This window comes from Phocoena phocoena, chromosome 18 (assembly GCF_963924675.1).
Source record: "Phocoena phocoena chromosome 18, mPhoPho1.1, whole genome shotgun sequence".
Classification (NCBI taxonomy): Eukaryota; Metazoa; Chordata; class Mammalia; order Artiodactyla; family Phocoenidae; genus Phocoena; species Phocoena phocoena.
In genome coordinates, this window is record NC_089236.1 from 46504948 (window position 1) to 46516277 (window position 11330).

General features: G+C 36.5%; 1 protein-coding gene across 1 annotated transcript; it reads left to right on the top strand.

Moving 5' to 3' along the window:
- The first annotated feature begins 483 nt into the window (after positions 1 to 483).
- LOC136137546 (transcription factor TFIIIB component B'' homolog) lies at positions 484 to 7853 on the top strand. Its single transcript, XM_065895932.1, is given in 5 exon segments — positions 484 to 640; positions 643 to 1415; positions 1417 to 1521; positions 6411 to 6650; positions 7761 to 7853. Coding segments are annotated over 5 exon segments (1368 nt in total).
- The last annotated feature ends 3477 nt before the right edge of the window (positions 7854 to 11330 follow it).

Here is an 11330-nt window from a genome sequence, read left to right on the forward strand (position 1 = left end):
TACTAAGCTTTCTTACAGATTTAACTTCTTTTGTATTTTAGGAACTTTATACTGACTGAAGGAATATGTTTTCAAAGTATTATTTGAAAAAGCAACAGATTGTGATGAAAAAAATTTTTCTGTAGGTTTTAATTATTGCACACTTTGACTTAAAAGTAAAATTTCATATAAAAAAAAGAAAAGAAGTATGTTATATGGCCCTCATTACTTCTAAACTGAACTATTGTAAAAGCAGTCAAGAATATATATCTTGAACAAGGTACCGTGGGAAACTTAGCTATTAGTGTAGCAGGGTCATGAAGAAGAGGCGGCGGCGGGAGATCGGAGGCGGCGGCGGGGGCGTGAAACTGCGGTAACTGCCCGCTGGGCTGTTGGTGTGTCTTTGTGGGAAGGGCGTAGTTCCTAAAGCCCTCTCCCGGCAGCGGCCGGGGCTCGGGGTTGAGAGCGGCCGTGGAGTCGCCTCCCTCGGCCCCTGGCTCTGCCATGTTCCGCAGGGACCGCCTTAGCGTGAAGCCCAATGTCAGGCCTGGAGCAGGCCCCAGGGGCTCCACCGCCCCCAATCCACAGCGTGAACGAGGGGCTCCCAGGCCGCCGAAGCCTGCAGCGGCCTCTGTCGCGAAGCCAGCGGAATCCACAGATGTGCCCCGGTGGATTGCGGGGAAGCGGAGCCCCGAGAAAAGGCTCCCAAGAGCAATGATGAAAAGACAGATGGTGCGAAGGATGTTGAAGAATCCAGTAAATCTTCCTCTACGGTTTCACAGAGAAGAAAGCGAGTATCAACTACTTTTAGTCTGGTTAAACCTAGTGTCAGTGTTCCTTCAGAACCTCATCCTTTGTCTACAGTTAATCAAGAAGCTCCACGGACACACCCTGTTCTAACAAAAGAGAAACAGCCATGCTCAGACAGATACCGAATATATAAAGCCCAGAAACTGAGAGAAATGTTAAAAGAAGAATTGAGGAAAGAGAAGAAGCAATGGAAAAACAAATATGCTGTAAATGAAAGTCAGAGGCCACCAGATCGTTCCAAAATGACTATGAGAGATTTCATATATTACCTGCCAGATAACAATCCAATGAGTTCTTCACTGGAGCAAGAAAAGAAAACTGAAAAATCATTGACACCAGTCCAGACAAGAGAGCAAGAAGGTAAGAGTACTCCTGATGGTGAAGATAATGAAGAAATAGAAGAGGAGATGGATGATGGGCCATTGCTGGTTCCTCAAGTAAAAGTGGCAGAAGATGGTTCTATTATTTTGGATGAAGAAAGTTTAACTGTAGAAGTTTTAAGGACGAAAGGCCCCTGTGTTGTTGAGGAAAATGACCCCATATTTGAGTGTGGTTCTACAACTACATACTCCAGCTTTAGGAAAAACTATTACTCTAAACCATGGTCAAATAAAGAAACAGATATGTGTTTTTTTAGCCATCAGCATGGTAGGAACTGACTTTTCTATGATTGGACAGCTTTTTACTCACAGAGCCAGGACAGAAATTAAGGGCTTCCCTGGTAGTGCAGTGGTTAAGAATCTGCCTGCCAATGCAGGGGACACGGGTTCAAGCCCTGGTCCGGGAAGATCCCACATGCTGCGGAGCAAGTAATCCTGTGTGCCACAACTACTGTACCTGTGCTCTAGAGCCTGCAAACGACAACTACTGAGCCCACGTACCACAACTACTGAAGCCTGCATGCCTAGAGCCTGTGCTCTGCAACAAGAGAAGCCACTGTAATGAGAAGCCCGTGCACCACAACGAAGAGTAGCCCCTGCTCACCACAACTAGAGAAAGCCTGCGTGCAGCAACAAAGACCCAACACAACCAAAAATAAAAGAAACAAATAAATAAGTAAATTTTAAAAAATAATAAAATAAAAATTTTAAAAGAATATATATCTTAATATTTGTTGATTTCCTATTATATGTTCTATACTCTGAAAGGTACATTTACCTAGATGATCTCATTACTCTTCTGCAAGGTAGATATTAATAGCTCTAATAATGTGAACAAGAACGTAATAAGTCCACTCTAAATACAATATTACTTTGCTGTTGCATTCATGGGTCTTCAGAACAGTTTCTTATCTATATCTCCAGTTTTAGTTTTATTTTTAAAATATTTTAAAATAATGCTGCAGTTGAAATAATTGCTTACTATTCCCCAAATAAGTCTCAGTAGAACATCTGCTCCAATAATCAATTTTACTTAAAACACTGGGGCCGGGCTTCCTTGGTGGCGCAGTGGATGAGAGTCCGCCTGCCGATGCAGGGGACAAGGGTTCGTGCCCCGGTCTGGGAAGATCCCACATGCCGCGGAGCGGCTGGGCCCGTGAGCCATGGCCGCTGAGCCTGCGCGTCCAGAGTCTGTGCTTCGCAACGGGAGAGGCCACAACACTGAGAGGCCCACGTACCGAAAAGAAAAACAAACAAACAAACAAAAAAAAACACTGGGGCCAAGTGAAAACTAATGTCTTCATCGTATTACAGTATATTAGTAATAAGTTGTTGCTATATGGTATAAATACATATTTATATATTATTAAATAATGCAAAATTGCATATATTTTTGAACTAAATAAGAAACTTCAAATAAATTTCTAGCTTCAGTTGGCATTTTCTAGGTAGATGAAGAAGGCTCGGGACATGGTTAATTGTTCTCAAGACCTCTGCTTTCAGGCAGATGGAGCTGTGTGTTCCATTTTGCAAGATGTATGGTGTCCCAGTTCTATCACTTCATATCTGTGCAATGGCACCTATATTTACACAACCTTATCTGCAGCACTGAGAATAACTTCTCATTCATAAGGTTCTTTAAATAGTACCTGAATGAATGAATACTTGAATGGAAAATGCTTATTTGATTAATATTGGTGTCCATTACTAGATTCTAAGCTTCTTGAATGGAGGAGTAGTAATGAATAGTAATGTTCACTGTTTTATTGCATTTTGGGGATTCAGTTGGAACTTGGCATATCAGGCACCATGCAAGTGAGAAAAAATATATACACACATACAGAGAAACACCTAGGTCTTTATCTTTTACCATGTTCATTTTTTGCTTTTAGAACTATTTCCAGTATTTGTTTGTTAAAAGGCTGCAAGTTATCCTACTCCCTATATGGTTTATCATAGCACTAACATAATTACCATCCAAGTAGGAAGCCCATTGTATACTCATTTGACCCCATCATACCCTGTGGAATAGATATTTCAGGATGTTGATTGATCTAAAAGCAAAATAAGTTCATAGCCAGTATGAATTCATCTAGAAGAATTTTCACATATTTGACATTTAACAAAATTGTGATATACATTATATCTTGATGAAATATATGTTTTCAACCTTCTCACAAGAGTACATGTAACAGAAAGAAGTCTGTAATTAATATTTGAAAACTTTTGTCTACATCCTGAATCTGCTACCATAAACTGTGTGTCCATGTGAGAATCGCTTAAATTCTCTCATTCTGCTTCTACCTTTGAATTTGCAGAATATAATATTTGACCTACCAATGTATCTGGGTTGGTGTGAGGAAGAAATGAGATCATGTGTGGTAAAATGCTTTGTGAATTATAAAGCACAGTGTCCATATGCTTCTCTGTCACTTGGTGGTTCCTGGCTAGGCATGTCCCTGTCAGTTTGACCAGTTGTTCTAACAGATTTGAAAAGCTGAGTTTCAAACAAAAGATATAAAGCTAAAATGGGTTGCTTTAGACATTTTTGCATTTAGTCTTTCTAGCGATTGACATATTATCTAATGTAGCAATGGGAGCAAAGTCTCCCTTGGTCATCAACTCCAAAAGTTTTCATTTCATATAGAAAAGAGAAACTTTCTCCAAAGGTGCTCTACAATTCCTACTCACTGCTATGCTAGATTAGTTAGCATAGATTCATGCTAACGATCAATTGATCACATGCTTATATGAAGTCTCTTTTTGTATATTTCCTGCTGTTCTATAAAGGTTTCTACTATGAATGAAGATGTAATAACAAATTGTTATAACAAAATGTTAAAAACATTTTAAAGACATGTTTCAAAACCAAAAAATTACTATTGTTGTAGATGACAGATTTTTTTTTTAGATTTATTTAATTTATTTATTATTTATTATTTTTTTTTTTGGTGGCGTTGGGTCTTCGTTGCTGCCCGCGGGCTTTCTCTAGTTGCGGCGAGCGGGGTCTACTCTTCATTGCGGTGTGAGGGCTTCTCATTTCTGTGGCTTCTCTCGTTGCCGAGCACAGGCTCTAGGCACGCAGGCTTCAGTAGTTGTGGCATGTGGGCTTCAGTAGTCATGGCTTGCCAGCTCTAGAGCACAGGCTCAGTAGTTGTGGCGCACAGACTTTGTTGCTCCGTGGCATGTGGGATCTTCCTGGACCAGGGCACGAACTCGTGTCCCCTGTGTTGGCAGGCGGATTCTTAACCACTGTACCACCAGGGAAGCCCCAGATATTTTTAAGGTGCTTATTTCTTTGTTCATTAGGGTGATGTATATACTGGAGACTCTTAACTGCCTTTGAAAAATTAGGAACTTAAAAATATACAGATGGCAAGGCTCCATTTTTAAAAATAGCTTTGAGGTTGTACTCAGTTTTCTGTAATTTTTTACTGTTCCATAATTGATTCTGATGGCTCAGTGCCAAACACAGATTTTGAGTGTGCGTGCATATTATCTGAAATGATAATTATACATAAAACACATTATTTTGATGCTTATTATTACAAATTTACTTCTGTAAAGCTTTTTCCCTTAGACAAATGAATTTGGAGAATGCAACATGCTAGTAAAAGGAGTGAATGTTTTAAATCCACAGAAGTATAAGTGATTTGTAACTTTAAAAAAAATGACACATTTAAATTTTACTTCATGAAAATATAGTAACTTCATTTAGATGTATCAATAATATATTTACACCATCACATACCCTTTGACAAGCAGTTGGGCTGAGGTAGCAGTACGCATTAAAATATTTCAAGCACTTTTGTATTTCTCAGATATCAACCATTAATGGGTGGTTGAATATTTTACATATGCTATTTTAACTATCTCAAAATAGACAGTAAAATTCAATTTAGAACATTAAAACTATCTTTCCCTACTAAATAAACCATAGGTGTCCCTACAGTTCTGACACTAATGTAATTATTATTAGCTTGCAATTCTTATCTGAGACAGTTATATAGATAAAGTAAGCCCTGAGTAGCATTAAATCGGCCAATTTGACATTCTTATCAGTAATGACCCTTACATGGCTGTTTTGTTGTAGAATACGGTATGATTAAGTAATAGCAGGTGGGTCCTTACTGACATTAGTTATTTACAAGTCAATTATCCTTATTTTATCTGAGCTCTTTAGGTCATACATAATGAATATATATTAACATTTTGCAAATTCTCAAGATATATATATATGTACACATATATATATATATCTTAATATATATATTTGTAAACTCCAGGCCATCACAAAAACTACGTTACAATGAGGTTATTTCAGAAAATTGAAGTCTTTTATGTAACCATAAATAAGTTTCATTCAGAGGCATTTTTCTCAAAATGTTATTTGAAAATTAGAGTTTTCTTTATTGACAGAGTGGTTTTCTAAAAAAAGAAAATTTCCCGATATCTAAGGAACATTTCCCATGCTCACGTTGGAACAAACTTCAGCATGTTACTTTTCTTATCAGTTTATAATTCGATTCCTCATTGTTCTTTATATGTAAAATGGAGCTACTAATATTCTCTTCTTGATTATTTTATAGTATTCTTGTAGTAATACTTTTAAATATAAAGGGGCATATGAAAACAGTTTGGAAATAAAATGTTTCTACTTTGAATTGGAAGATTAGAAGATTTTCATTTTAGAACTTGAAGCAATCACCCAGGACCTGGCTTAGCAATTTTAAAAGCTTCATTTTAACAGATATTGTTAGTGAATTCCCCCTTTTAATTAGGAGGTCTTAAGGTTGCAATTTAGTTTCCCTGCTTAGGGAGCTACAATTCACAGGCACAGGTTTTAGTTCTCATATGCGTATGACTGAGGTGAAAAGAAATGTCACACAGATTCCAAGTAAGGAACTAGATTTGAGCACTGAAAGTCACACCCAGTTTGGGAGAAAAAATTCCTTATTTGGAGCAACATAGGAGCTAATTCCCATGAAAACTCAGGAATCTGTACCTAAATAAATATTTTGGATGTCCAGTGGTCTGGGGCATAACAATATATTCTGCGTAAAAAGAGTTCTAAAATCTCAGTGGTCTACTACACACACATTTCTTTCTTGCACCCTGTGGGGTGGGTGTAATATCTCTGTTTCAGGCTGTAGATCAGGCTCAGATAAGCTCTTCATAGCTTTCATTTCAGGACTAAAGCTGAAGAAGCAATCGCTATTTATGATGTTTTAATTTTTCAAGGTGAAGAGCAGGATAGCTAGAGGGCAAGGCAAAACCAGGCAAGTCCACACAAGCATATTTAAAGTGAGCTTACCTTCCACTGGACAAAACAAGTTACGTGGCCAAGCCCAAAGTCGAGCCTGGGAATTTTGGCAAGAGAATTCTAAACACTACCGCAATACCGTTATCCCCTCAAAGGTGAAAGACAAGTTGGTGCACTTGTATGCTCCTAAGGAGAAAGAAAAAGTCAAAATACTTGTGGTAAATCTTTTAGGATCTCAGAGGCAACATATACATTACATTTGATGCTATGACTTTAAAACAATCTGAAACTACCATCTTTCAGCGGAGTCATTGTTGAGAAAAAATTCTCTAGGAGTCTTTTGAATTTCTTTACTTCCTGTAAGTAAGGCACTAACTGTCTTTTATTCCAGGATAATCTTTCAAAGAATTTTTGTATAGCAAACAATGTTGGAAGTTAGAGATACTGTCTCTCTCTTACATATATCTTATATTAATTTAAAATATCCTTCTTATTATTTATTACTTTTCAGAATTATATATGTCCAATCAAGCTTGTTAATTACATTGTTCTTACAGATTTTTTTGTCTGCTTGACCTATCAACTGCTGAAGAGAGGTACATTAAAATTATCTATTATGATGGTACATTTGTCTGCTTTTCCTTGTGATTATATCTCTTTTTGAGCTATGTGTTTTAAGGATACATCACTAGGTCATAAAAGTTTAGAATTGTAATATCTTCCTGTTGAAATAAATGTTCTTGCTATCTACAGACTTGCTTTATAGTAATGTTCTTTTTATTAGCCTTTTGCGGCAAAATTTCTGCAGCCTCTGCTCACAGATTGACTTGTCTGGTTCTAAGTTTCTTGTTGGAAAGTGGTATAAACAAACACTGCAGGTGACTCACAAAACCTCAGGCAGATATTTCTTTTATAGCTGAGGTCCCAACAGTGACAATGTAATCCAGAAGTCTGAAGTTGTGATGATAGCTTCTTGATTCCCCAGATTTCAGAAGTGATAGAGATTGGAGCTCCTTTGGGAAGTCAATTCGGAGACGTTCTGGCAGTCGTTCCCAGATTCTATACTATATCACCCAACAATTTAAACACCTAATTAATTCCCTCTGTTAAATTTCTTTCTTTTTAAACTATCTAGAGTAGATTCTGTCACTGAAACTCACATAATATAGTAACTGGTAACACCACTCTAGTGATTGGAATCTGGGCTTGGTGCCTAGTTGGTCTTGAAAACAGCATATTCATTTATTTCCAGGTAGAGTACCAGTAGTTTGTACATGAAAGTTGCAAATAAGTTGCCTAAATTTTCCCTCTTGATTCCCCTTTGGCAGACCAAATGCATGCTGGCACACCACCGTGTTGAGAATGAAGAATGTAGTAAGACCATGAGAGTGAATGACTGTTTCATCCACTGGAAAGTTTAAAGCTGCTATAACAGGATAGGCTTTAAATCTTAAGTTCTTGACTAAAGGCATAGTAGAAAGAAGGAAGTTTCTATGACTGCCCTAAAAGACAATCAGAGCCAGATGCTCTGGGTTGAGAAATTACAGCATATTCAGAAAGCCTTCTGTTATCTTAAATACTAATTGGAGCACACACTGGAAAAGAATTAAAGGCTGATATTGAGAATATTGATAGTTTAAAGGATTTATTTGATTCAGCTTGCCTTCAACCCCCCACCCCACCTGTCAGCGCCTGTAGGGCCTTCACCAGAGTCAGATGTCAGCGTGTCATGTCCCAGGGGACCCGACATTTACACATAATGAGAAATGCAAGATTATGCTAATATACATTGGCAAAAAATTTCAAAATATTGTGTGAGAGTCATTGATAGAATACAAGACCATAAAAGAAAACACATAGATTTGGATTGGTTGAATTTATTGATGTGAAAATATATGTCTGACCTCTATGCTGTCCAATAGAAATGTAATGTGAACTCTATATATGTAATTTGACTTTTCTAGTAGCCACATAAAAAGTAAAAAACAATAGGGAAATGAACTTTAGTATTATGTTTTATCTATCCAATGTGTACAAAATACTCTCATTTCCAAATAGAATCAATATAAAATATTAAACATATATTTTACATTGTTTTTACTACCTCTTCAAGATCCAGCATGAGTTTCCACTTACAGCATATCTCAATTCCAATGGTAAGTTTTCATCAGAAATATTCGATTTGTTTAAATATAATAAAACTTATAGTTGAGAAAGTAGAATCATATCCCCCAAGACTTTCCAAATATACTTAAAAGTTTCATAAAAGAATCAAATACCAAAATATTATTTTCCATTAGTATTTATATCAATTTTAATGAAACTAATTTATCATTATTGCAAGAATTGTTTTGACTTTGAAGCAAAAGCATATAATTTTAAAAATTACTTCTATCCAAGTTAAATAAATTCAATAATTCTTGTACCAAAATAACATTATTATTGATTTGTATAATGAAAAATTTTAATTTTAATATAAATCTGTGTACCAGCCTAACTAAGACACAAATAAACTCTTCCTTTTCTTGGAACTTTAAATTTAGCTTGTTCATGAGCAGTATGATGTTGGTGAAATATATAAATCACATTGCCCTTTTTTCTTTGATGATTCAGTATATAGAAAGCATTTCTTTTGTTCCAAGAACATCTTGACATAATGAATAGTACAATAAATCACAGTGCATTTTTAATAGGTTTTAAAAGCTCTATTTTTTCTTCCCCTTTGCTTTCTTTTTCCAAGAGGAAAGAGAAGGGAAAAACAGGTGCAATTTGTAGTGATTGGCAAAAGCCTCCATATATTCACACAATTTTATTTTTAAATAAATTATTTAATTTATTAAAATAAATTCCTATTTTTAAATTTGCAACAATAATTTTAAAAGCTCTCATGTGAGAATCTTCTCTTCAAGTGAAAGATCGGGGAAAAAAGTGAGATAGGGGATAACCAAGCTGTCTCAAAATGAAGAGATATCTCAGTCAAAAACTAATATTACCCAGCAGAACTTCTATAAGTGTTCAAAAGTCTAGAATTTTTTACTTAAGGAGTTGGGATCGAGTCAACAAGTCCCAAATCAGTCCTTCTATATTAAAAAGAGACAAAGGGAGAGTCTAATGAGATTAAACTCATAGCCACAGAGATGATGAGAACCAGAGACCTAGGTCTGTAAGCAGCAACTCCCTTTGTTTCATGTTGAATACCCTCATCTAGTTATTAGTTCTTCTTCCAGAAATCTGTCAAACAATGAGGGACTGGAGTTTTAAAAGGTGTATGGCCACAGAAAGAGATCTAGTGCTGAGCCAGTGAAAAGGTGAGATAATGAGATTGACATTGCTGACATCAAAAACCTGGTGAGAGAAAGATTAGTTTACAATCAAATTACTCTCATATTCACTTACAGCCAAATAAGTAAAGAGGCCACCTGTATTTTCCTCACGAGTAATGGCATGGAGACGATTATAATAAACACATGTTTTAGGCAGAAAGGCATCCAGTGGAAGTTGCTAGACATACGGGTTGTTTGAGGCTAGGCAAGATTCTCCTAAATGAATGATTCACCCATAGTAATGATGCTAAGTCATTACTGAGTTTCAGTTTATATCTATTTTCATTTTTTCCAATCTGTTGCAGTGTAATTGAAGTGGCGATATATTGTGTTGTTGTTCTAAAATATTGTTTTAAGTACATCATTCTACTCCATTTGTGCCAGGAAAATGCCCAGACACCTTCATTAGAAATAAAGCAAATCTGTTCAACAGTACTCTGAACAGCAGGCACTATATGCTTTATGGAACAGAAAAGCTTTAACAAAGCTTATCCTGTACAATATTCATTCTGCCTATGTCTGTTTATGTTCTCAAACTTTCTGAAAATGTGGGCGCAACAACAAAGTAGTGTTTAGCTACCCTCCTCTCTTGGACAGGTGGTTGATTACATGGATGGGCATCTTTTTTTGCAGGTGGTATACAAAATCATATACACCAGCTGCTCAGCCTACTGAGTGATACTTTGCTAAATGACACAGCCCCAGCCATACATAACAACATATAATGATGCTACACTGATATCTTCACTAGATTCATTTAGCTCTGAAAAGAATTCTCTAAGAAAGACATTTCTGTGCCTTCATTTCTGTTTCATGCTGGGTAATGTTGGCAAGAATTATTCATGGCACATGTGAACAATTCAAAAAAAAATATTGTAAGAAAACAACAAGGCAGCTTTGCAGAGGTGCACTATCCACTTGATGACTTGGCATGCTGCCTCTGGTGCTTGGCATGGCACTCTGGCGGCTGGCACAAGGGATGCTATATATCCCTGCCATTGGGCCTCTGCTACGCTACTTGCTGTGCACGATCAATATCGACCAACTGCATAAACAACCGGATGAACCTTGTATCTGAGGGATAGCAAATAGCATTTGAATCATTTTACATAAATCTGAAAATGTAATCGCGGTTGACATTCCTATTAGTATTATATCTGAGCGCGATGATTATAATTGAATAACATTAAATTTAATTTATTGAACAGCAGTCCACTGCCCGCTTTACTGTGACTATGATCTGTGTAATGAAACCAGCAGTACGAAAAATTCTCTCAGTTTGTACACTTCCTGGACAGCAGCCAAAGTATTTATTGCTATTTATGCAATTAATGGCTATATTGATTCTTTTTTTTTCCCCTAGTAAATAGTAAAGTTGTGCTATGTTTTCTTAGCTCTTCAAGGTTTGTTTCAGCTGTAATTAATATGACTAGAAGAATAATACTCAATTGTTCTTAGTAACTGGTTTTCGTGTCTGCAACATTTGCAACTTACACATTGGTTTCTTGTTTGAGATGATTAAATTGATAGTGGCTCTATTGCCAAAATAGTCCCATGTGCTGAAGTATGTTTTAT